Source organism: Anomaloglossus baeobatrachus, chromosome 4 (genome assembly GCF_048569485.1).
Source record: "Anomaloglossus baeobatrachus isolate aAnoBae1 chromosome 4, aAnoBae1.hap1, whole genome shotgun sequence".
Lineage (NCBI taxonomy): Eukaryota > Metazoa > Chordata > Amphibia > Anura > Aromobatidae > Anomaloglossus > Anomaloglossus baeobatrachus.
This window is the reverse complement of record NC_134356.1, coordinates 569323779-569350183: the sequence shown is the minus strand read 5'-3', so window position 1 is coordinate 569350183 and position 26405 is coordinate 569323779. Positions and strand designations below refer to the sequence as shown.

The window sequence follows — 26405 nt, the reverse complement described above, 5'->3', positions numbered from 1 at the left end:
AGGTTTTCTAGGAAAAAAAATGTAGTTAAAGCTGTTTAAAAAAAAAAAGTAAGAAATACAACCTAATAATAAACTTAATTTCTAAGGCCCTGTGCGCACACTGCGTTTCTGCTGCAGAAATTTCTTGAGAAAGAAGGGAATTTTGTTACTTACCGTAAATTCCTTTTCTTCTAGCTCCTATTGGGAGACCCAGACGATTGGGTGTATAGCACTGCCTCCGGAGGCCACACAAAGCAATTACACTAAAAAGTGTAAGGCCCCTCCCCTTCTGGCTATACACCCCCAGTGGGATCACTGGCTCACCAGTTTTAGTGCAAAAGCAAGAAGGAGGAAAGCCAATAACTGGTTTAAACAAATTCACTCCGAAGTAACGTCGGAGAACTGAAAACCATTCAACATGAACAACATGTGTACCCGAAAAACAACCAAAAATCCCGAAGGACAACAGGGCGGGTGCTGGGTCTCCCAATAGGAGCTAGAAGAAAAGGAATTTACAGTAAGTAACAAAATTCCCTTCTTCTTCGGCGCTCCATTGGGAGACCCAGACGATTGGGACGTCCAAAAGCTGTCCCTGGGTGGGTAAAGAAATACCTCATGTTAGAGCTGCAAAGACAGCCCTCCCCTACGGGGAGGCAACTGCCGCCTGCAGGACTCTTCTACCTAGGCTGGCGTCCGCCGAAGCATAGGTATGCACCTGATAATGTTTGGTGAAAGTGTGCAGACTCGACCAGGTAGCTGCCTGGCACACCTGTTGAGCCGTAGCCTGGTGTCGTAATGCCCAGGACGCACCCACGGCTCTGGTAGAATGGGCCTTCAGCCCTGATGGAACCGGAAGCCCCGCAGAACGGTAGGCTTCAAGAATTGGTTCTTTGATCCATCGAGCCAGGGTGGCTTTGGAAGCCTGCGACCCTTTGCGCTTACCAGCGACAAGGACAAAGAGTGCATCCGAGCGGCGCAGGGGCGCCGTGCGGGAAATGTAGATTCTGAGTGCTCTCACCAGATCCAACAAATGTAAATCCTTTTCATACCGATGAACTGCATGCGGATAAAAGGAAGGCAAAGAGATATCCTGATTAAGATGAAAAGAGGATACCACCTTAGGGAGAAACTCCTGAATGGGGCGCAGCACTACCTTGTCCTGGTGGAACACCAGGAAAGGAGCCTTGGATGACAGCGCTGCTAGTTCGGACACTCTCCGAAGAGACGTGACCGCTACCAGAAAAGCCACTTTCTGTGAGAGTCGAGAAAGTGACACATCCCTCAGAGGCTCGAAGGGCGGCTTCTGAAGAGCAACAAGGACCTTGTTTAGATCCCACGGATCTAACGGCCGCCTGTACGGAGGTACGATATGACAAACCCCCTGCAGGAACGTGCGCACCTGAGAAAGTCGTGCTAGCCGCTTCTGAAAAAACACGGATAGTGCCGAGACTTGCCCTTTAAGGGAGCCGAGCGACAAGCCCTTTTCCAACCCAGATTGCAGGAAGGAAAGAAAGACAGGTAACGCGAATGGCCAGGGAGACACTCCTTGTGCAGAGCACCAGGATAAGAAAATCTTCCACGTTCTGTGGTAGATCTTAGCAGAAGTGGACTTCCTAGCCTGTCTCATGGTGGCCACGACCCCTTGGGATAATCCTGAAGACGCTAGGATCCAGGACTCAATGGCCACACAGTCAGGTTCAGGGCCGCAGAATTCCGATGGAAAAACGGCCCTTGGGACAGTAAGTCTGGACGGTCTGGTAGTGCCCACGGTTGGCCGACCGTGAGATGCCACAGATCCGGGTACCACGACCTCCTCGGCCAGTCTGGGGCGACGAGTATGACGCGGCCGCAATCGGATCTGATCTTGCGTAACACTCTGGGCAAGAGTGCCAGAGGTGGAAACACATAAGGGAGCCGGAACTGCGACCAATCTTGCACTAAGGCGTCTGCCGCCAGAGCTCTTTGATCGCGAGACCGCGCTATGAAGGTCGGTACCTTGTTGTTGTGCCGAGACGCCATTAGGTCGACGTCCGGCACCCCCCAGCGGCGGCAGATTTCCTGAAACACGTCCGGGAGAAGGGACCATTCCCCTGCGTCCATGCCCTGGCGACTGAGGAAGTCTGCTTCCCAGTTTTCTACGCCCGGGATGTGAACTGCTGATATGGTGGATGCTCTTTCCTCTACCCACATCAGAATCCGCCTGACTTCCCGGAAGGCTTGCCGACTGCGTGTCCCCCCTTGGTGGTTGATGTATGCCACCGCTGTGGAGTTGTCCGACTGAATTCGGATCTGCTGTCCTTCCAGCCACTGCTGGAAGGCTAATAGGGCAAGATACACTGCCCTGATCTCCAGAACATTGATCTGAAGGGTGGACTCCTGCTGAGTCCACGTCCCTTGAGCCCTGTGGTGGAGAAACACTGCTCCCCACCCTGACAGACTCGCGTCTGTCGTGACCACTGCCCAGGATGGGGGCAGGAATGATCTTCCCTGTGATAATGAGGTGGGAAGAAGCCACCATAGCAGAGAATCCTTGGCCGTCTGAGAAAGGGAGACTTTCCTGTCTAGGGAAGTTGTCTTCCCGTCCCATTGGCGGAGAATGTCCCACTGAAGTGGACGCAGATGAAACTGCGCGAACGGGACTGCCTCCATTGCTGCCACCATCTTCCCTAGGAAGTGCATGAGGCGCCTTAAGGTGTGCGACTGACCCTGAAGGAGAGCCTGCACCCCTGTCTGTAGAGACCGCTGCTTGTCCAGCGGAAGCTTCACTATCGCTGAGAGAGTATGAAACTCCATGCCAAGATACGTTAGTGATTGAGTCGGTGCCAGGTTTGACTTTGAAAGGTTGATGATCCACCCGAAAGTCTGGAGAGTCTCCAGTGCAACATTCAGGCTGTGTTGGCATGCCTCTTGAGAGGGTGCTTTGACAAGTAGATCGTCCAAGTAAGGGATCACCGAGTGTCCCTGAGAATGCAAGACTGCTACCACTGCCGCCATGACCTTGGTGAAAACCCGTGGAGCTGTCGCCAGACCAAATGGCAGAGCTACGAACTGGAGATGGTCGTCTCCTATCACGAAACGTAGAAAACGTTGGTGCTCTGTAGCAATCGGCACGTGGAGATAAGCATCTTTGATGTCTATTGATGCAAGGAAATCTCCTTGAGACATTGAGGCAATGACAGAGCGGAGGGATTCCATCCGGAACCGCCTGGCGTTCACATGCTTGTTGAGCAGCTTTAGGTCCAGAACAGGACGGAACGAGCCGTCCTTTTTTGGAACCACGAAGAGATTGGAGTAAAAACCTTGCCCTTGTTCCTGCAGAGGAACAGGGATCACCACTCCTTCTGCTTTTAGTGAGCACACTGCCTGCAGAAGGGCATCTGCTCGGTCGGGATTTGGGGAGGTTCTGAAGAACCGAGGCGGAGGACGAGAACTGAATTCTATCCTGTACCCGTGAGACAAAATGTCTGCTACCCACCGGTCTTTGACCTGTGGCAGCCAAACGTCGCAAAAGCGGGAGAGCCTGCCACCGACCGAGGATGCGGAGGGCTGAGGCCGAAAGTCATGAGGCAGCCGCCTTGGAAGCGGTTCCTCCGGTTGCTTTCTTGGGGCGTGACTGAGCCCGCCAGGAATCTGAGCTCCTATGCTCCTTCTGAGTCCCTTTGGACGAGGAGAATTGGGTCTTGCTGGAGCCTCGAAAGGACCGAAACCTCGACTGCCACTTCCTCTGTTGAGGTTTGCTTGATCTGGGCTGGGGTAAGGAGGAGTCCTTACCCTTGGATTGCTTAATGATTTCAGCCAATTGTTCACCAAACAGTCTATCCACAGATAGTGGCAAGCTGGTTAAACATTTTTTGGAAGCAGAATCCGCTTTCCATTCCTTTAACCACAAGGCTCTGCGCAAGACAACAGAGTTGGCAGACGCAATTGAGGTACGGCTTGTAGAGTCCAGGACAGCGTTGATAGCGTAAGTCGCAAACGCCGACATTTGCGAGGTTAGGGACGCTACTCACGGCACTGCTGGACCTATGAAAGAGTCCACCTGTGCCAAGCCAGCTGAAATAGCTTGGAGTGCCCACACGGCCGCGAATGCTGGAGCAAACGACGCGCCAATAGCTTCATAGACAGACTTTAACCAAAGGTCCATCTGTCTGTCATTGGCATCTTTAATTGAAGCCCCATCTTCCACTGCAACTATGGATCTAGCTGCCAGCCTGGATATTGGAGGGTCCACTTTTGGACACTGGGTCCAGCGTTTGACCACGTCAGGGGGAAAGGGATAACGTGTATCCTTAAGACGTTTTGAGAAACGCTTATCTGGGTAGGCATGGTGTTTCTGGACTGATTCTCTGAAGTCAGCGTGGTCCAGAAAAGTACTCAGTTTAGGCTTGGGATACCTGAAATGGAACTTCTCCTGCTGGGCAGCTGCCTCCTCTGCAGAAGGGGCAGGGGTAGAAATTTCCAATAGACTATTGATGGCCGCTATAAGGTCATTTACCACGGCGTCACCATCAGGAGTATCCAGATTGAGAGCGGCTTCAGGATTAGACTCCTGATCACCCTCCTCTGTCTCATCATGTAGAGACTCCTCTCGCTGAGACCCTGATCCGCGTGATGACGTGGGGGCTCTCTCCCAGCGAGCACGCTTAGGCTGCCTGGGACTGTCATCTGAATCAGAGCCGTCAGGCTGAGATGCCTGGGACCCCCTTGAAGCACTGATTAACTCCAACTGAGGGGGACCGGGGAACATTGCCGCAGCAGTGTCCATGGACTGAGTAACTGGCCTGGCCTGCAAGGTCTCTAGGATTTTTGTCATAGTGACAGACATCCTGTCAGCAAAAACAGCAAACTCTGTCCCCGTCACCGGGACAGGGTTCACCGGCGACTCTGCCTGGGCCACTACCACCACAGGCTCCGGCTGACGAAGTGGCACAGGGACCGAACATTGCACACAATGGGGGTCATTGTAACCTGCCGGTAGATTAGCCCCACAAGCGGCACAAGCAGCGTTCACAGCCTGTGTCTTGGCACCCTTGCGTTTTGCAGATGACATGTTGTCGTCTCCTCAGAGCAATAGGGGTATACAGCCAAGAAGCGACCTTACAGTGCAATATATATAGATATATCTGGTACAGGAAAAAGTACACCAAATAACACTGTGGCACTAGTGGGGCCAGCACGAATGTGCTGCTTACCGCCTGCTTAACGCGAGTGTGTGGTCGCCAGAAATCCCTTGTCTGGGTCTCCCAGAGCCTGTGTCCGTTCCCCAGCCAGACTGCATGCAGGAATGGCTGCCGGCGTCTCTGTGGAGGGGGGGCGGGCCCTGGGTGTGCTCAGACAAAAAGCGGGAAACCTGCGTCCCACTGTGCCCAGTGAGAGGGCTGGAGCATGTAAATAAGGCTCCAGCCCTCGGCGCTGATGATTGCACAACGCCTGTCCCCTTCCCTGAGTGACAGGGAGGGGGCGGGAACGAAGCGGAGCTAGGCCGCAAAAGCCGGGGACTAGATTTATAAGCGCCGCCGTCGTAAAAGCACGGTCGGCGCTAAGTCCCCGGCGCACTACAAGTCCCAGCCGCGCCGCCGCTCCCGGAGCGGTCGGCGCGGTAGTTCCCAACACATAAAGTCACTCAGCTAAGCTGCAGTGACTCAAACCCCAGCGCGCAGCGCTACTGTCCCCGGCGCACTAGCACACCCAGCAAGTCTGGAGCGTGCGCGGCCAGTCCATAGGGGGACACAGAGTACCTGAATGTTGCAGGGCCTTGTCCCTGAACGGTACCCCCGGCTCCTTATCCAGCAGGTTCAATGGGTCTGTGGACGGAGCCCGGCCTCAGGGCTTGGAGGCCGGTAAGATCCCACTTCCTCAGAGCCCCTCAGGGGGATGGGGAAGGAAAACAGCATGTGGGCTCCCGCCTCCGTACCCGCAATGGGTACCTCAACCTTACAAACCGCAAGTGGGGTGAGAAGGGAGCATGCTGGGGGCCCTATAAGGGCTCTCTTTTCTTCCATCCGATATAGTCAGCAGCTGCTGCTGACTAAACAGTGGAGCTATGCGTGGATGTCTGACCTCCTTCGCACAAAGCAGAAAACTGGTGAGCCAGTGATCCCACTGGGGGTGTATAGCCAGAAGGGGAGGGGCCTTACACTTTTTAGTGTAATTGCTTTGTGTGGCCTCCGGAGGCAGTGCTATACACCCAATCGTCTGGGTCTCCCAATGGAGCGCCGAAGAAATGGTTGTAACCTTTCTGCAGACATGCCCCAGCAAAACCTTTGGGGACATAAAAAATAGCTGTGCACACACTGCGTTTTTTTCTCAAGAACATTCTTTCTGCAGAATTTCTTGAGAAAAAGAATGTGAATGTCACTTCTTTTCTGCAGGTACCTGCAGTTTTTGCCATAGATAATGGTAAAACAAACGCAGGGACCAACCTGCGGAAACAACACATCAAAACTCACAAAAACGCGGTAAAACCGCATGTGGTTTTCGGTGCGTTATTGGTGCATTTTTTGAACGGAAGTGCGCAAATCTTTCAGACTCAAGAAATTTCTTGAGAAAAATCCTTTTTCTAGTGCGCACAGAACCTAAAGACTTTCCCAATCTTCAGCTCTAAGCATTGATAGGTTCTCTTCTGGACAGTTTCTGCTATGTCTGACTGCAACCAATCACAAAGCTGTGTGTGCTGGCCGATTCGTCCCTTTAATAACTAATATAGACCCGTTTTACATATATTAATCAGCTGTAACAGAAGGGTGCTGGATCCGCTTTTTAAAGGGGTAGTCAGGCAGCTTCCTTCATATAGCTCTGGTCACATGTTGACACAGAAAATGCTGTAATTACCAAAAAGAGGAGCTGCCGGCATTGAAACTTGCAGCTGAAGATTCTGATACCTTTGACCAGGACTAAAGGCCGCTTTACACGCAACGACATATCTAACGATATGTCGTCGGGGTCACGGAATTCTTGACGCACATTCGGCGTCGTTAGCGACGTCGTTGCATGTAACACCTACGAGCCACCGCTAACGATCAGAAATACTCACCTTATTAATTATTGACACGTCGTTCATTTTCAAAATATCATTGCTCATTGTGGACGCCGGTTGTTCGTCGTTCCTGAGGCAGCACACATCACTACGTGTGACACCCCAGGAATGACGAACAACACCGTACCTGCGTCCTCCGGCACCGAGGTGGGAGTGTTGTTAATGCGGCTGCTCTCCGCCCCTCCGCTTCTATTGGTCGCCGGCTGTGTGACGCCGCACGAACCGCCCCCCTAAAGAAGAGATTGTTCGCCGGCCACAGCAACGTCGTTAGGAAGGCAAGTGCTTGTGACTCCTACTAGCGATATTGTACGCCATGGGCAGTGATTTGCCTGTGACGCATAAACGACGGGGGCGGGTGCGATCGCTAGCTACGTCGCTGCGAGTAAAGCAACCTTTAGAAGAACCAAGATTTGCAGCCTACTCTGTTGTACCCAAGTCCTGGCTAGAACAAACTCTGCCATTGGAGCTGAACACATTACTACTACTCCCTTCTAGTACCATGCTGACTCCATGTTATAATGTTACTTTCCACATACTCCAGTAAAGCCTCTCTTGGTAACATTTTACTCCTGATCATTGTTAAGCTTAGAAATATTTTCCAGGCTCATTTTCCCCTCTATATATTGTAGATCTAATGTGCCACATAATAAATGCCAGCAGCACTAAAGAGAGTGCTTAGACGTGGTGAAGAGACAGAACTTTTACTCACAGTCACATGGTCAAATAAACAAAATGAGGTTTCCTCTGCTCCTGATATTACTGTAATTCGGTCAGGCCGACGCTGTAAGGATCCAATCGTCCACTTAGAACAATCATCAGGAAAAGATAAAACAAGGCCGTCCGTGTTCTTCAGATATGCGGGTCCTTTAATGCCATACCTGTGCCAATACACAAATTTACAAAGCAATTTCATTACTCTTACCTTCTAGAATGCAGAGACGCTACTGGTGATCATACACGGCATGGTTTTCTCTTTACATATAGCTGGAAAGAAGGGAATTTTGTTTACTTACCGTAAATTCCTTTTCTTCTAGCTCCAATTGGGAGACCCAGACAATTGGGTGTATAGCTTCTGCCTCCGGAGGCCACACAAAGTATTACACTCAAAAGTGTAACCCCTCCCCTCTGCCTATACACCCTCCCGTGCCTCACGGGCTCCTCAGTTTTGGTGCAAGAGCAGGAAGGAGGAAACTTATAAATTGGTCTAAGGTAAATTCAATCCGAAGGATGTTCGGAGAACTGAAACCATGAACCAAAGAAACAATTGAACATGAACAACATGTGTACACAACAGAACAACAAGCCCGAAGGGAACAGGGGCGGGTGCTGGGTCTCCCAATTGGAGCTAGAAGAAAAGGAATTTACGGTAAGTAAACAAAATTCCCTTCTTCTTTGTCGCTCCATTGGGAGACCCAGACAATTGGGACGTCCAAAAGCAGTCCCTGGGTGGGTAAAAGAATACCTCGATAAATAGAGCCGTCACGGCTCCCTCTTACAGGTGGGCAACCGCCGCCTGAAGGACTCGCCTACCTAGACTGGCATCTGCCGAAGCATAGGTATGCATCTGATAGTGTTTTGTGAAAGTGTGCAGGCTAGACCAGGTAGCTGCCTGACACACCTGCTGAGCCGTCGCCCGGTGCCGCAATGCCCAGGACGCACCCACGGCTCTGGTAGAATGGGCTTTCAGCCCCGAAGGAAGCGGAAGCCCCGAAGAACGGTAAGCTTCAAGAATCGGTTCCTTGATCCACCGAGCCAAGGTTGACTTGGAAGCCTGTGAACCCTTACGCTGACCGGCGACAAGTACAAAGAGTGCATCTGCACGGCGCAAGGGCGCTGTGCGAGACACGTAGTACCGGAGTGCTCTCACTAGATCTAATGCGTGCAAATCCTTTTCACATCGGTGAATTGGATTAGGGCAAAAAGAAGGTAAGGTGATATCCTGATTGAGATGAAAAGGAGATACCACCTTAGGGAGAAATTCCGGAACAGGACGCAGAACCACCTTATCCTGGTGAAAAACCAGGAAGGGGGCTTTGCATGACAGCGCTGCAAGATCCGACACTCTTCGGAGTGATGTGACTGCCACAAGAAAAGCCACCTTCTGCGAAAGACGTGATAAGGAGACATCTCGCAGCGGCTCGAAAGGTGGTTTCTGAAGAGCCGTTAGCACCCTGTTAAGGTCCCAGGGCTCTAGTGGACGCTTGTAAGGTGGGACTATGTGGCATACTCCTTGCAGGAACGTGCGGACCTGCGGGAGCCTGGCCAGGCGCCTTTGAAAAAATACTGAGAGCGCCGATACTTGTCCCTTGAGAGAGCTTAGTGACAAACCTTTGTCCATTCCAGATTGAAGGAAGGAAAGAAAAATGGGTAAGGCAAAAGGCCATGGAGTAAATCCATTCACAGAGCACCAGGACAAGAATATCCGCCAAGTCCTGTAATAGATCTTGGCGGACGTTGGTTTCCTGGCTTGTCTCATAGTGGCAATGACATCCTGAGATAACCCTGACGATGCTAGGAGCCAGGACTCAATGGCCACACAGTCAGGTTGAGGGCCGCAGAATTCAGATGGAAAAACGGCCCTTGTGACAGTAAGTCTGTGCGGTCTGGAAGGGCCCACGGTTGACCCACCGTGAGATGCCACAGATCAGGGTACCACGACCGCCTCGGCCAATCTGGAGCGACGAGAATGGCGCGGCGGCAGTCGGACCTGATCTTGCGTAATACTCTGGGCAGCATTGCCAGAGGAGGAAACACATAAGGCAGTCGAAACTGCGACCAATCCTGTACTAATGCATCCGCCGCCAGAGCTCTGTGATCCTGAGATCGTGCCATGAATGCTGGGACCTTGTTGTTGTGCCGTGACGCCATGAGATCGACGTCCGGCGTTCCCCAGCGGCGACAGATCTCTCGAAACACCTCTGGGTGCAGAGACCATTCCCCCGCGTCCATGCCCTGACGACTGAGAAAATCTGCTTCCCAGTTTTCTACTCCCGGTATGTGAACTGCGGAGATGGTGGATGCTGTGGCTTCCACCCACTGTAGAAGTCGCCGTACTTCCTGGAAGGCTTGACGACTGCGTGTGCCGCCCTGGTGATTGATGTAGGCGACTGCAGTGGCGTTGTCCAACTGGATACGGATCTGCCTGCCCTCCAGCCACTGATGGAACGCCAATAAGGCTAGATACACTGCCCTTATCTCCAGAACATTGATCTGAAGGGAAGACTCTCTCGGAGTCCAGGTCCCCTGAGCCCTGTGGTGGAGAAACACTGCTCCCCACCCTGACAGGCTCGCGTCCGTGGTGACCACAGCCCAGGTTGGGGGCAGGAAGGATTTTCCCTGCGATAGAGAAGTGGGAAGAAGCCACCACTGAAGAGACGTCTTGGTTGCCAGGGAAAGAGAGACATTCTTGTCGAGGGAAGTCGATCTCTTGTCCCACTTGTGGAGAATGTCCCATTGGAGTGGGCGTAGATGAAATTGCGCGAAGGGCACTGCCGCCATCGCTGCCACCATCTTCCCTAGGAAGTGCATGAGGCGCCTCAATGGGTGTGACTGACTCTGAAGAAGAGATTGCACCCCTGCTTGCAGAGAAAGCTGTTTGTCCAGTGGTAGCTTGACTACCGCTGACTGGGTATGAAACTCCATCCCGAGGTAGGTCAATGACTGGGTCGGCGTCAACTTGGATTTTGGAAAGTTGATGATCCACCCGAACTGCTGGAGAGTCTCCAGAGCGACGGTCAGGCTGTGTTGACACGCCTCCCGAGACGGTGCCCTGACTAGGAGATCGTCTAAGTAAGGAATCACCGAGTGGCCTTGGGAGTGTAGGACCGCCACAACGGATGCCATGACTTTGGTGAAAACCCGTGGGGCTGTTGCCAAGCCGAAAGGCAATGCCACGAACTGAAGGTGTTCGTCTCCTATGGCGAAACGCAAGAAGCGTTGATGTTCGGGTGCGATCGGCACATGGAGATAAGCATCTTTGATGTCGATCGATGCGAGAAAGTCTCCCTGTGACATCGAAGCGATGACCGAGCGGAGAGATTCCATCCTGAACCGTCTGGTTCTCACATGTCTGTTGAACAGTTTGAGGTCCAGAACGGGACGGAATGAACCGTCCTTCTTTGGCACCACGAACAAGTTGGAGTAAAAACCGCGCCCCTGTTCCTGAGGGGGGACGGGAATCACAACTCCTTCTGTTGAACCGTTCCCATGGGGACACAGAGTACCTGACAGATGCAGGGCCCGGTCCCTGATGAAGAAAATACTCCGGTCCGGCAGGCAGATACCACACAGGGGCTGCGGAGGGAGCACGGTCCCAGTACCTGGATGACCGCTCAGGATCCCACTTCTCCCAGAGCCCCCAAGGGATGGTGAAGGAAATACGGCATGAGGCTCCGGCCGTCGTACCCGCAATGGGTACCTCAACCTTAACAGCACCGCCGACATAGTGGGGTGAGAAGGGAGCATGCCGGGGGCCCCATGGGAGCCCTCTTTTCTTCCAACCGATAACATCAGCAGCTACTGCTGACTAAAATGGGAATGCATGAGTGGATGTGTGCCTCCTTCCACACAAAGCATAAAAACTGAGGAGCCCGTGAGGCACGGGAGGGTGTATAGGCAGAGGGGAGGGGTTACACTTTTTAAAGTGTAATACTTTGTGTGGCCTCCGGAGGCAGAAGCTATACACCCAATTGTCTGGGTCTCCCAATGGAGCGACAAAGAAAGTTGTGAGTGTAATACCTTGTGCACAGTTTGGACTTTATATTCCTGCCATCTACAATACCACTGCACTTAAATGTTTCCTAAAAGCCACCGCCAATATATCTGTCCATTCAGCAAAATTCCAGTTCAGTCATTTACTGTTTGGTTTAGAACAGTTTTTCCTGGAGCGTTTTTTGCAGCCTTTTGATTATACAGAGCCTGGTTTAGAGCGGATTTTATCAGCAGATGAGTCAAATACAAATGACACGCACTTTATGTTCTTGTCTTTAACAAAACCTGAATCAGTAAAAAACCCTCATAGCTCTAAATCTACGAACTAAAGTCGTTTTACAACAGAAAAGAATAGACGTTTTTAGCAACTTTTCAGGCTTTTTTGGGGGAGGGGAGCAGAGCCGCCAGAGAGACTCCTCAAAAATGTGTGCACATACCTTGAAGAGAAAACCCGCCCACTTTTGACCTGATGACGGATTATATTTATTTTATTCACGCTGCTTCCTTAAGTATTCTGCTTTTTTTGTTTTTATATTAAATCCACCATACAGCTCCAGAGACGATAATTTTAATTTAAGGCTATGTGCGCACGGTGCTTTTTCGGTCTTAAAACTGCATGACTTAGCTTCCTTAGCAAAGTCTATGAGATTTCATTTTTGCTGTCCGCACAGTGCAGTTTTGTTTTAGGTGCGATTTTGTGGTGACGCAACAAAAACGTGGTAAAACACACAAAAACGCATGATTTTTTTAATGCGATTTTTACTACAGGTGCGGTGTTGTGCGATTTTTAGCTGCCAAAAACGCTGCATCTTTGTGCGCACATAGCGTTTTTTGACACTGCGTATTTGGCTGCTAAAAATGCACCCGTGGCAAAAACGCGCAATAAAACGCACCAGTAAAAACGCATGCATTTTTACCGCGTTTTGGATCTCTTCGTTTTTCCAATGCATTGCATGGGGGGAAAACGCAGAAAAACGCAGGAAAGAATTGATATGTCCATTTATTTTTTTTTTAAGCTCAAAAACGCAGCTTAAAAAAAAAGTTGTGTGTGGACAGCAAAAATGAAAACTCATAGACTTTGCTGGGGAAGCAAAGTCATGTAGTTTTGAGCCCAAACACGCAAAAACGCTGCGAAAAACACACTGTGCACACATAGCCTAAGGCTACATGCGCACGCTGCGTTTTTTTTGTCGCGTTTTTGCCCCGTTTTTGGTGCAGTTTTGTTGTCAGAACTTTCTCACATCTGACTTCCCAGCAAAATCCATGAGAAGTCAGATTTGGTATGCGCACATTGCAGTTTGTCAGCGGTTTTTTTTGTCAACAGTTTGTGACAAAAAAGATGCAGCATGTTCATTCTTTCTTGCACTTTTGTCAACATTTATCACCCATGGAAATCAATGAGAGCATCAAAAACGCAAGGAAAAATGCATGCTATCAAATTGGTGCGTTTGGCATGCATTTTACCTGTGGTTTTGTAAACAAAAACGCAGCTCACCAACTTAGTTCCAGAATGACAAAATCAATGCTGGAGCGATTTTGACATGCCAGTGTCCGTGTGTCGTGTCCATGTGTCGGTGCTGTGTCAGTGTGGTGCCCGTGTGTGTCGGTGCTGTGTCAGTGTCGGTGTCTCTGTCTCTCTTGCGCTCTCTCTTTCTCCCTAAGCACTACATACTCACCGATGACTGGCTGTCACACTACTCCCCCGCCTCTCATCTTCTTCCCGACCCGCTCATACATATTGACTCCTCCCTAGTCTGTGATCGGTTGCAGTCAGACAAGCCCCCATGCTGAGTGACAGCTGTCTGACAGCAACCAATCACATCCGCCGGTGGGCGTGTCTAAATCGTACCGCACTGAAGAGAGTCGCTCTATCAGCGGTGGAGAACTCGAGCTGTGACAGCAAACACCTGAGTGACTGAAGTGAGCAGCGCGATCGGCGGTGCCGTCACTCAGGTGTTTGCTGTCACAGCTCGAGTCCTCCACCCGTGGGCGCACATCAGGCCGCGACTGAAGTGAGCGGCAGCTGGAGGACTAACGTGAGTGACGGCATCGCCTTCACTTCAGTAGCGGCCCCGGCCAGGACGTCATTGCTGCGGGAACCATAGCTGTGACGTCAGGGGTTCACCCCAGTTCATTCTGGTCGCTGCGGCTCTGTCCACACTCACAGCTGGCAGCCATGCTGTATGACCGGTGGCTGTGACAGGACAGGGATGTAGCAGAGCTGGAAGCGTCGTGGGACCTCGTGTGGATTACTTCGGACCTGGAGGGGTGTTTTGGGGGTTAATAAAGTTGTGAAAGAGGGTGGCTTTTGATTTTATTTCAAATAAAGGATTTTTTGGGCTGTTTGTGGTTATTTATTTTCACTTACAAATTAGTGATGTAGGGTGTCTCATAGATGCATGACATGACTAACCTAGGGCTTAGTGGCAGCTATGGGGTGCTGCCATTAACTCCTTATTACCTCGATTGCCACCGCACCAGGGCAATGGGAAGAGCCTGGTTCAGCACCAGAATTGGCGCCTCCTATGGAAGCGCCACTTCTGGGGCAGCTGTGGGCTGCTATTGTTAGGCTGGAAAGGGCCAAATAACGATGGCCCTCCCCACCCTAATAATATCAGCCCCCAGTTGTCTGCAGCACCTTGGTTGGTATTAGAAAAATGAGGGGATCTCATGTCATTTATTTTTTAAAAAATCAAATAATTAAAAAAAAAAAAAGTGTGGGATCCCCTCTATTTTTCATAACCAGCCAAGGTACAGCAGAGAGCTGAGGGTTGCAGCCTGCAGCTGTTCTTGTGCTGGATATGAAAAATGGGGGGGGACCCCATGTTATTTTTTTTTACCCCTAAAAAGTTGAAAAAAGCTAACCAAGCTGGCTATCCCTCTATCAAGTTATTCTATTATTTCTATGTATTTTCTGTTCTTTGTTATTATCTAATTTATATGTTCTTATTATCTATCTATCTATCCAGCTATTATTTCTATTTTTTCTATCTATCATCTATTCCAGCCATCTATCCATTATCCTTTTCTATCATATTTTGTTTCTCCTTTAAAAACACGCAATGACAAAAACGCACCTACATTACAAGCGGTTTTTGGGACATTTCCAGGCTCTCTCTGACAAGGTGCAGTTTTGGTTGCAGTTTGTGTGCAGAAAGAAGGGAATTTTGTTTACTTACCGTAAATTCCTTTTCTTCTAGCTCCTATTGGGAGACCTAGACAATTGGGTGTATAGCTTTTGCCTCCGGAGGCCACACAAAGTATTACACTTTAAAAAGTGTAACCCCTCCCCTCTGCCTATACACCCTCCCGTGCATCACGGGCTCATCAGTTTTGGTGCAAAAGCAGGAAGGAGGAAACTTATAAATTGGTCTAAGGTAAATTCAATCCGAAGGATGTTCGGAGAACTGAAACCATGAACCAAAAGAACAATTCAACATGAACAACATGTGTACACAAAAGAACAACAGCCCGAAGGGAACAGGGGCGGGTGCTGGGTCTCCCAATAGGAGCTAGAAGAAAAGGAATTTACGGTAAGTAAACAAAATTCCCTTCTTCTTTGTCGCTCCATTGGGAGACCCAGACAATTGGGACGTCCAAAAGCAGTCCCTGGGTGGGTAAAAGAATACCTCGATAAAAAAAGCCGAAAACGGCCCCCTCTTACAGGTGGGCAACCGCCGCCTGAAGGACTCGCCTACCTAGGCTGGCATCTGCCGAAGCATAGGCATGCACCTGATAGTGTTTCGTGAAAGTGTGCAGACTGGACCAGGTAGCCGCCTGACACACCTGCTGAGCCGTAGCCTGGTGCCGCAATGCCCAGGATGCACCTACGGCTCTGGTAGAATGGGCTTTCAGCCCTGAAGGAATCGGAAGCCCAGAAGAACGGTAGGCTTCAAGAATCGGTTCCTTGATCCACCGAGCCAAGGTTGACTTGGAAGCCTGCGACCCCTTACGCTGGTCAGCGACAAGGACAAAGAGCGCATCAGAACGGCGCAGGGGCGCCGTGCGAGAAATGTAGAGCCGGAGTGCTCTCACGAGATCTAACAAGTGCAAATCCTTTTCACATTGGTGAACTGGATGAGGGCAAAAAGAAGGTAAGGAGATATCCTGATTGAGATGAAAAGGGGATACCACCTAAGGGAGAAATTCCGGGACCGGACGCAGAACCACCTTATCCTGGTGAAACACCAGGAAGGGGGCTTTGCATGACAGCGCTGCTAACTCAGACACTCTCCGAAGTGATGTGACTGCCACTAGGAAGGCCACCTTCTGCGAAAGGCGTGATAGAGAGACATCCCGCATCGGCTCGAAAGGTGGTTTCTGAAGAGCCGTTAGCACCCTGTTAAGATCCCAGGGTTCCAGCGGACGCTTGTAAGGTGGGACTATGTGGCAAACTCCCTGCAGGAACGTGCGGACCTGCGGAAGCCTGGCTAGACGCTTTTGAAAAAACACGGAAAGCGCCGATACTTGTCCCTTGAGAGAGCCGAGAGACAAACCCTTGTCCATTCCGGATTGAAGGAAAGAAAGAAAAGTGGGTAAGGCAAACGGCCAGGGGGTAAAACCCTGATCAGCGCACCAGGATAAGAAGATCCTCCAAGCCCTGTGATAGATCTTGGCGGACGTTGGTTTCCTGGCCTGTCTCATAGTGGCGATGACATCTTGAGATAACCCTGAGGACGCTAGGAGCCAGGACTCAATGGCCACACAGTCAGGTTGAGGGCCGCAGAATTCAGATGGAAAAATGGCCCTTGAGACAGCAAGTCTGGTCGGTCTGGGAGTGCCCACGGTTGACCCACCGTGAGGTGCCACAGATCCGGGTACCACGACCTCCTCGGCCAGTCTGGAGCAACGAGGATGGCGCGGCGGCAGTCGGACCTGATCTTGCGTAACACTCTGGGCAGCAGTGCCAGAGGAGGAAATACATAAGGCAGTCGAAACTGCGACCAATCCTGAACTAATGCGTCCGCCGCCAGAGCTCTGTGATCTTGAGACCGTGCCATGAATGCCGGGACTTTGTTGTTGTGCCGAGACGCCATGAGGTCGACGTCCGGCGTTCCCCAGCGGCAACAGATCTCTTGAAACACATCCGGGTGAAGAGACCATTCCCCTGCGTCCATGCCCTGGCGACTGAGAAAGTCTGCTTCCCAGTTTTCTACGCCCGGGATGTGAACTGCGGAGATGGTGGAGGCTGTGGCTTCCGCCCACAGCAGAATCCGCCGAACTTCTTGGAAGGCTTGACGACTGCGTGTGCCGCCCTGGTGGTTGATGTACGCGACCGCCGTGGCGTTGTCCGACTGTATTCGGATCTGCCTGCCCTCCAGCCACCGATGGAACGCCTTTAGGGCTAGATACACTGCCCTTATCTCCAGAACATTGATCTGAAGGGAGGACTCTGTCGGAGTCCAGGTTCCCTGAGCCCTGTGGTGGAGGAAGACCGCTCCCCACCCTGACAGACTCGCGTCCGTCGTGACCACAGCCCAGGATGGGGGCAGGAAGGATTTTCCCTTCGACAAGGAAGTGGGAAGAAGCCACCACTGAAGAGAGGTTTTGGCTGCCAGTGAAAGAGAGACGTTCCTGTCTAGGGACGTCGACCTCCTGTCCCATTTGCGGAGAATGTCCCATTGAAGTGGACGCAGATGAAACTGCGCAAAGGGAACTGCCTCCATTGCTGCCACCATCTTCCCTAGGAAGTGCATGAGGCGCCTCAAGGGGTGTGACTGGGCCCGAAGGAGAGAGTGCACCCCTGTCTGCAGCGAACGCTGTTTGTCCAGCGGAAGCTTCACTATCGCTGAGAGAGTATGAAACTCCATCCCGAGGTAAGTCAGTGATTGGGTCGGTGTCAATTTTGACTTTGGGAAATTGATGATCCACCCGAACCTCTGGAGAGTCTCCAGAGCAATGGTCAGGCTGTGTTGACATGCCACCCGGGAGGGTGCCTTGACTAGGAGATCGTCTAAGTAAGGGATCACCGAGTGGCCCTGAGAGTGTAGGACCGCCACCACGGATGCCATGACCTTGGTGAAGACCCGTGGGGCTGTCGCCAGGCCGAAAGGCAGTGCCACGAACTGAAGGTGTTCGTCCCCGATGGCGAAACGCAGGAAGCGTTGATGCTCTGGAGCAATCGGCACATGGAGATAAGCATCCCTGATGTCGATTGATGCTAGGAAGTCTCCTTGGGACATCGAGGCGATGACAGAGCGGAGAGATTCCATCCGGAACCGTCTGGTTCTCACGTGTCTGTTGAGCAGTTTGAGGTCCAGAACGGGACGGAATGATCCGTCCTTTTTTGGCACCACGAACAAGTTGGAGTAAAAACCGCGACCACGTTCTTGAAGGGGAACGGGGATCACAACTCCTTCTGCCTTCAGAGTGTTCACCGCCTGAAAAAGTGCATCGGCTCGCTCGGGGGGCGGAGATGTTCTGAAGAAACGAGTCGGAGGACGAGAGTTGAGCTCTATCCTGTAACCGTGAGACAGAATGTCTCTCACCCATCGGTCTTGGACATGTGGCCACCAGGCGTCGCAAAAGCGGGAGAGCCTGCCACCGACCGAGGATGCGGTTTGGGGAGGCCGAAAGTCATGAGGAGGCCGCCTTGGAGGCGGTTCCTCCGGCGGTCTTTGGAGGACGTGACTTAGACCGCCATGCAGAAGAGTTCCTCTGGCCCTTCTCTGACCTGTTGGACGTGGAGGATTGGGACCTGGCTGAGGGCCGAAAGGACCGAAACCTCGATTGAATTTTTCGTTGCTGAGGTCTGTTTCGTTTGGACTGGGGTAAGGACGAGTCCTTTCCCTTGGATTGTTTAATAATTTCGTCCAATTGCTCGCCAAACAAACGGTCGCCAGAAAATGGCAAACCGGTTAAGAACGTCTTGGAAGCAGAGTCTGCCTTCCATTCGCGTAGCCACATGGCCCTGCGGACTGCCACCGAATTGGCGGACGCTACCGCTGTACGGCTCGCAGAGTCCAGGACGGCGTTCATGGCGTAGTATGAAAAGGCCGACGCCTGAGAAGTCAAAGACACAACTTGCGGAGCAGAGGTACGTGTGACCGCATTAATCTCAGACAGACAAGCTGAGATAGCTTGGAGTGCCCACACGGCTGCAAAGGCTGGAGCAAAAGACGCGCCTATGGCTTCATAGATGGATTTCATCAGGAGCTCTATTTGCCTGTCAGTGGCATCCTTGAGCGATGAACCATCTGCCACTGATACTACGGATCTAGCCGCCAGTCTAGAGACTGGAGGATCCACCTTGGGACACTGAGCCCAACCCTTAACAACGTCAGGGGGGAAGGGGTAACGTGTGTCATTAAGGCGCTTAGTAAAGCGCTTGTCCGGAAATGCTCTGTGCTTCTGGACAGCATCTCTGAAGTTAGAGTGATCGAAAAACGCACTCCGTGTACGTTTGGGAAACCTAAACTGGTGTTTCTCCTGCTGCGAAGCCGACTCCTCCATAGGTGGAGTTGGGGGAGAAAGATCTAGCACCTGGTTGATGGACGCTATAAGGTCATTTACTATGGCGTCCCCTTCAGGTGTATCAAGATTGAGAGCAACGTCAGGATCAGAGCCCTGAGCTGCGACCTCCGCTTCATCCTCCAGAGAGTCCTCATGCGGAGACCCCGAACAGCGTGATGAAGTCGAGGAAGGTTCCCAGCGAGCCCGCTTAGCCGGTCTGGGACTGCGGTCCGTGTCGGAGTCCTCCCCGTGGGACCTAGGTGTCACCCCAGGAGCACTCTGCTGCACCGACCGAGAGGGGCCTGGGGGCGATGAACTCACAGTGCCCGGGGCCTGTGTTACCGATCTGGACTGCAAGGCTTCTAGTATCTTAGCAGACCATCTGTCCATAGACTGAGCCATGGATTGTGAAAGCGACTCAGAGAGTTTCTCAGCCAAAACTGCAAACTCTGTCCCTGCCACCTGGACAGTGGAAGCCGGGGGTTCTACCTGAGCCGAGGGTCCCACCAGTGCCCGAGGCTCCGGCTGAGTGAGTGCCACAGGGGCCGAGCATTGCACACAGTGAGGGTAGGTGGAACCTGCAGGTAACATAGCCGCACAAGAGGTACAGGTTGCAAAATAAGCCTGTGCCTTGGCACCCTTGCTCTTTGCGGACGACATGCTGTTGTCTCCTCTGAGAGTGATCAGTGAGGGTATATAGCCAAAGCAAAACAATGCGGCCGAACAGATAAAATGTATACAAATATATATATATATATACACACACACACTTCGGCACCCCAGGGGGACCAGCACCGGGTGACCGGTGTGGCTTACCGACCGCCCAAAGCGGTTGTGTGTCCACCAGATTCCCTGCCTGGGCCTCCCAGAGCTGCAGAGCTCGTTCTGAAATCCTCCACCGGCAGAAGTGATTGTAAAAATGGCTGCCAGGGCTCTCAGGGTAGGAGGGAGCCGTGGGCGGTGACTAATAAAGTGCGGGAATCTGGTGCCCCACAGTGCTCAGTGAGGGGGGAGGAGGACACCTAAGTATGCTCCAGCCCTCACTGCCGACGTCCAGTCGACCGTCCCGCCCTTACCCCTGACTGGCAGGCCCGGGGGCGGGAGTTATGGTACTAGGCCGCAGAAGCCGGGGACTAAATTTAATAACGCGGCCGACAAACAGGCGCGGTCGGCGCGGTAGTCCCGGTCGTCACAAAAAAAACACAGCAGCCGCTGCAGCGTCTGTAACACAGGCGCTCCATGCACCGTCCCCAAGGGGACACAGAGTACCTTTTAGATGCAGGGCCTGTTCCTGATGATACCCAGTCTCCTGTCCAGCAGATTCCCCCAGGGGCTGCGGAGGGAGCCCGGTCCCAGTGAATGGTGACCGGTTAGGATCCCACTTCTCCCAGAGCCTCTAAGGGATGGGGAAGGAAAAACGGCATGTGGCTCCAGCCTTTGTACCCGCAATGGGTACCTCAACCTTAACAGCACCGCCGACTTAGTGGGGTGAGAAGGGAGCATGCCGGGGGCCCTGTTGGGGGCCCTCTTTTCTTCCATCCGATACAATCAGCAGCTGCTGCTGACTAAAATGGGAGCTTGAGTGAATGTGTGCCTCCTTCAACACAAAGCATAAAACTGATGAGCTCGTGATGCACGAGAGGGTGTATAGGCAGAGGGGAGGGGTTACACTTTTTAAAGTGTAATACTTTGTGTGGCCTCCGGAGGCAGAAGCTATACACCCAATTGTCTGGGTCTCCCAATGGAGCGACAAAGAAAAACTGCAGCGTGCACATGTAGCATTCATACAGAGCATTGTTCGCATTGTTCACATTGTTCATACAGAGCAACCAAAACACGCTCCAAAAAATCCTGAGCGAAACTCTTGGTAAAGACCATAAAAATTAGCATGGCAGATTTAACCTCAAAGAGACTGAGCCATTTGACCTTAAAAGGAGGACAACCCCTACTGATTCCACAGGTTTCTCTCAGGTAAAATAATAAAGCCTATACTCACCTTCAGTACGGATACTGTTCCAGCGGTGCTGTGGCTCACGTGTGATTGTGACGTCACGCAAGCCCTGAGTCCAATCAGCGCTGGCTTCTGTCTCCCTGCCTTTGGACCAAATTATTTAATTAACAGGAAGTGCTGCGGCCTCCGTTGGATGCACTGCTAATCATCAAAATGCAATTGAGGCTGAAATTTCACTCACCTCTGACCAAGAGCCTAAATTTTACTTCTTACAGAATATTATCATATAATAAAATGTCCTTGCGTATTGTGAAACCCAGGTGAAGAAGGAGAATATAGCTTCTTTTAAAGAGTTAATCTGCACGATAAGGACATGGCAGCTTCTAAAGGTACCGTCACACATAACGAGATCGCTAGCGAGATCACAGCTGAGTCACGGTTTCTGTGACGCAGTAGCGATCCCGTTAGCGATCTCGTTATGTGTGACACCTACCAGCGATCAGGCCCCTGCTGTGAGATCTCTAGTCGTTGCAGAATGGTCCAGGCCATTTTCTTCCAAGGCGATGTCCTGCTGAGCAGGACACATCGCTGTGTTTGACGCTGTGTGACAGAGTCCCAGTGACTGCTGAGATCATTATGCAGGTCACTACTGCGACCTGTATTGTTCCTGCATCGCTGGTAAGATCTGACTGTGTGACATCTCACCAGCGACCTCCCAGCGACTTACCTGCGATCCCTATCAGGTCGCATCGTTTTCGGGATCACTGGTAAGTCGATGTGTGTGACTGGGCCTTAAAGTGTTAGCTCTAAAGAGCTTAAGGATTGTTTCTTCTAGCCTCCTCCTGATAATCCAGAATATACTGGAATCCAATAACCATGTTTACATACAACCTCTCCTAAACAGTGTTATCGCCCACCTCAAAAGCAGGAAGTCTCAAAAAGCTGTTAAGATAGTGATACAGTGGAGAGCCCAATATCATTGACCTGAAGCTAATGCTCTTAAGGGGCCACAACTTTTATTTCTAAATTACTGAAAACATTTTTTAATTAGAAATATTTGAGAGAGGCTTACATTTATCTCATCAAGTTACCTCAAAGGTATTCTCTAAGCTGAAATGACATTTACCTGGGTATAAACAGTAAGACTCCATTGGTGCGGATGGAGTATATTATGGCATCACAAATGCAGCGTTGGTCATTCTCTGGGTCTTTGTCTCTGAAGAACATGCACTGGAATAGCTCTGTGGACTGTTTCTGGCAATGCTGGGCAGCCTGTAATGTAAAAAGATTGGCGAGTTCAGCTGCTGCCTTTTTGATTAGGTAGATTAAAGATTGGATGAATTATTTTGAACAGTATCTAAATAAACTATATACAATATGAAACTATATAATACACCAGTGTCTTACCCGGTTACGACTATTGATATGACGGCACAGCTCCTCCAAGTCTTTATTCCCAAGAAGATGTTCTCTTGGACCATTGTTGACAGCAGCCAGGAGAAGTCTATGCACTATGATATCCGCATAGCGACGGATCGGGGAAGTGAAGTGTGTGTATTTGTCAAGGGCCAATCCTGAAAAAGTGACATAATTATTCAACACTACCAAATCATATTATGATAATGGAGAAAAAAAAATTCCAAGTTGGGTGAAATTGTGAAAAAGCTGCAATGACATCATTGCTTGTCAGGTTTTATGTTTATGGTGTTCATTGTGCAGTAAAAATGACCTGGCAGTATGAGCCTCCACGTCATTATAATTACAGGGATACCAAACTTGTATCTTTTTTTTTTATATTTTAGGGGTAAAATAAAAAATTGGATTTGTGCAGCCATTTTCTGAGACTCTTAACTTCAATTTTCCGCAGATGGAGTTGTGTGATCGCTTGTTTTTAGCGTGCTGAGCTGCAGTTTTGGGGTACATATGCCATATTCATCCCTTTTTAATCACATTTTTTTGGGAATTGTGATGACTGAAAAATTGCAAATTGGGAGTTTTCATTTTTCTTTTCTTTTTGGCATTTAAAGTATCTTTTAAGCAATTTTATATTTTGATAGTCTGTGGACTTTTACTGGTGCTATTATAGCAAATAAGGTTTTTCTTTTTAAATCGTTTTAATACTAGGAAAAGAGGGGGCGAGTTACTTTTAATAAGAGTGGGTGGTTACCAGTATGATATTTGACGTCCGCTCTGCTCTCCTGATCTCACTGCAGAGCGGTGTGTGATTACACCTGACACGTCTGCAGCTTCAGCCTCCAGCTCACAGCCAGTGCTGCAATAGTGTTATTATACAGCAGAGCTGTGAGAGCTGCAGCAAATGTGTTTGTAAGACGACAAAATTCAGTTCTACAAGGTGGCCATAAAATAACCTAAGGTGTTTGGAGCCGTGTGCAGACTGAGCCAATGGACAGAAATGGCTGAAAATTGGTATGTATGTTATTCAAGGCATGGGGAAACGGAAGGCATCTTAAAAAATTTTTTATACCAAAACTCCACATCAGGTGAAAAAATGGCGCTGTACAGTGAGCGAGTGGCCCAAAAACTGTGTACAGATAATTGGAGATGTCACAGCTGTTCCACAGACTAGCATAACTGTTCATTATGGCCGCTATTATGCATGGTGATCATGTTCATCCTATGCAGAACATGCTCGATGCTTGCGTGTAACATGTCTGGTGGGATGCTGCGTGCTTCCAAAATGAGGCGGTCTGAGGTCAGCCAGGGTGTCAACATTTCCCCAATAAACACACTCTGTCAAGTGTCCCTACAACCAGAAATCACAAGGATTGAGATTGGGCGAACGCGGTGGCCATGCGTTCAGGAAGGAGCGGCTCAAAATCCTGTCATCAGGAAAATGTGCACACAGAACGTTTTTCACTCCATTTGCCATGTGAGGAGGTGCTCCATTATGCATGAAGGTGGTCGTCTGAAGACACTGCCGCTGATGGAGTTGCTGAACAAACGCTGTTTCCAGCATTGTCTGGTATCTCGCTGCTGTCACGGAACAGGTAGCAACCCCAGTTGCCGTAATTTTTTCGCAAAAGAACGGTCCAAGGATTAATGATGAGGTGAAGCCACACCAAACGGTTACCTTTGGCGAATGCAGCGGAACCCCCTCGTCCGCATGCAGATTTTCGGTAGCCCATACACGACAGTTTTGTGTGTTCACCCTTCCATTCAGGTAAAAATACACTTTGTTGCACCACATAACATTCCATGGCCAATTGCCATCCACTTCCACTCTCGCCAGAAACATGAATGCAAATATAATGCAGGTATCATTGTCACGAGGAAGAAGCTGTTGATGGCAAATTTTATACGGGTATGCGCAGTTGATGGCTAATTTTGTATGGGTATGCCGCAAGACCTTTCGGAGAACTTTCCACAGTGTGATGTACGGGGCGCAATTGCCTAGAAACACGTGCACTGCTGTTCCCGGTAGGGTTGTTCGTGCCCTGTTCCACGACGGCAGTGGCAATGTCCTCCACAACCTCTCTGATTACCGGTCGTCACCCGCTCCCTGGCTGAACACTCAGTAACCTTGTTTCCTCAAAACGTGTCATCATCCGTCTTCGCGAATTGACAGTCATTGGACCGCTATGTGTGTGAAGGTTTTTCAAATGACGAAAGGCTCTCAGTGCAGCTGTAGCATTCCTGGTGTTCTCATAACACAACCGCACTAACAGTGCACGATCCGGCAAAGAGACAGGCATCTTACAGACTGAGTTGCAAGGCGAGCTCACTGGACAGTGACACTTGTTCACCTGGTGGGGAGTTTTGGTATAAATTTTTTTTTTTTTAAGATGCCTTCCATTTCCCTATGCCTGGAATAGAACACATACCAATTTTCAACCAATTCTATCCACTGGGCCAGTCTGCACATGGCTCTAAACACCTTAGGTTATTTTATGGCCACCTTGTACTTTTCGGTATTCGTTACATGTCTCACACTGGTAATGCCCCCTTTCAGTAAAAGATCTGGAGGCAGATTGTCATTCAGACCAGTGTTGGGCCCTTAGATCTTAACAGCTCATTTACATATAAGACAAAAAGAGAATTTTGTTTACTTACCGTAAATTCTTTTTCTTATAGTTCCAACATGGGAGACCCAGACCATGGGTGTATAGCTTCTGCCTCCGGAGGACACACAAAGTACTACACTAAAAAGTGTAGCTCCTCCCTCCGAGCATATACACCCCCTGGATAACCAAATCTAGCCAGTTTAGTGCAAAAGCTGAAGGAGGACATCCACCCACAAGTAGAGACAGAGCAAAACCCGGAACAACCGGAACCTCTGTCTCCAACAACAGCCGGTGAAAACACACGGAACAAGAAAACTGCCATCAGGCAACAGGGAGGGTGCTGGGTCTCCCATGTCGGAACTATAAGAAAAAGAATTTACGGTAAGTAAACAAAATTCTCTTTTTCTTCATCGTTCCTTATGGGAGACCCAGACCATGGGACGTCTCAAAGCAGTCCATGGGTGGGAAATAAACAGAAAACTGAGAAGTAGGCAAAACCTAACTTCACAAATGGGCGACAGCTGCCTGAAGGATGCGTCTGCCCAAGCTCGCATCTGCCGAAGCATGAGCATGCACTTGGTAGTGCTTTGAAAAGGTATGCAGACTAGACCAAGTGGCAGCCTGACAGACCTGCTGAGCCGTAGCCTGGTGCCTGAAAGCCCAAGAGGCACCGACAGCTCTGGTCGAATGCGCCTTGATCCCCGGCAGGGGAGGCACCTGAGTGCACTGGTAGGCATCGGATATGGCCGACCTAATCCAACGAGCTAGGGTCGGTTTAGAAGCAGAGAGACCCTTGCGCTGACCTGTGGTCAGCACAAAAAGAGAGGTGCACCGCCTAAGAACAGCGGTGCGTGACACATAGATCCGGAGCGCCCGCACCAGATCTAAAGTATGCAACGCTTTCTCAAAGCGATGCACAGGAGCCGGACAAAAGGAAGGCAATGAAATGTCCTGGTTAAGGTGGAAAGGAGACACCACCTTAGGGAGAAAGTCCGGAGTCGGACGGAGAACCACCTTGTCTTGGTGAAAAAACAAAAAAGGTGACTCCGAAGAGAGCGCAGCCAAATCAGAGACTCTCCTGAGAGAAGTTATGGCCACCAGAAAAACGACCTTCTGTGAAAGTCGAAACAAAGAAACCTCCCTAAGAGGCTCAAAGGGGGGGGGTTCTGTAAGGCCGTGAGGACCAGATTAAGGTCCCAGGGATCCAAAGGCCGCCGGTAAGGTGGAATGATGTGAGATGCGCCCTGCATGAAGG

The 26405-nt window shown here is 50.6% G+C and overlaps 1 protein-coding gene across 3 annotated transcripts in view; it reads right to left on the bottom strand.

Annotated features, from left to right (window-relative positions):
• DIS3L (DIS3 like exosome 3'-5' exoribonuclease) overlaps window positions 1-26405 on the bottom strand; it is a 142169-nt gene that overhangs the window by 31745 nt on the left and 84019 nt on the right. For all 3 annotated transcript variants that reach the window (XR_012753070.1, XM_075346046.1, XM_075346047.1), the window contains 3 exons: window positions 22536-22702; window positions 22255-22400; window positions 7725-7893 (listed from right to left, as the gene is read on the bottom strand). Coding sequence is in view for 2 of the 3 variants with exons in the window: in XM_075346046.1 (XP_075202161.1) it covers window positions 7725-7893; window positions 22255-22400; window positions 22536-22702 (482 nt within the window). In the remaining variant the exon portion in view is untranslated. The remainder of the gene's footprint in view (window positions 1-7724; window positions 7894-22254; window positions 22401-22535; window positions 22703-26405) is intronic.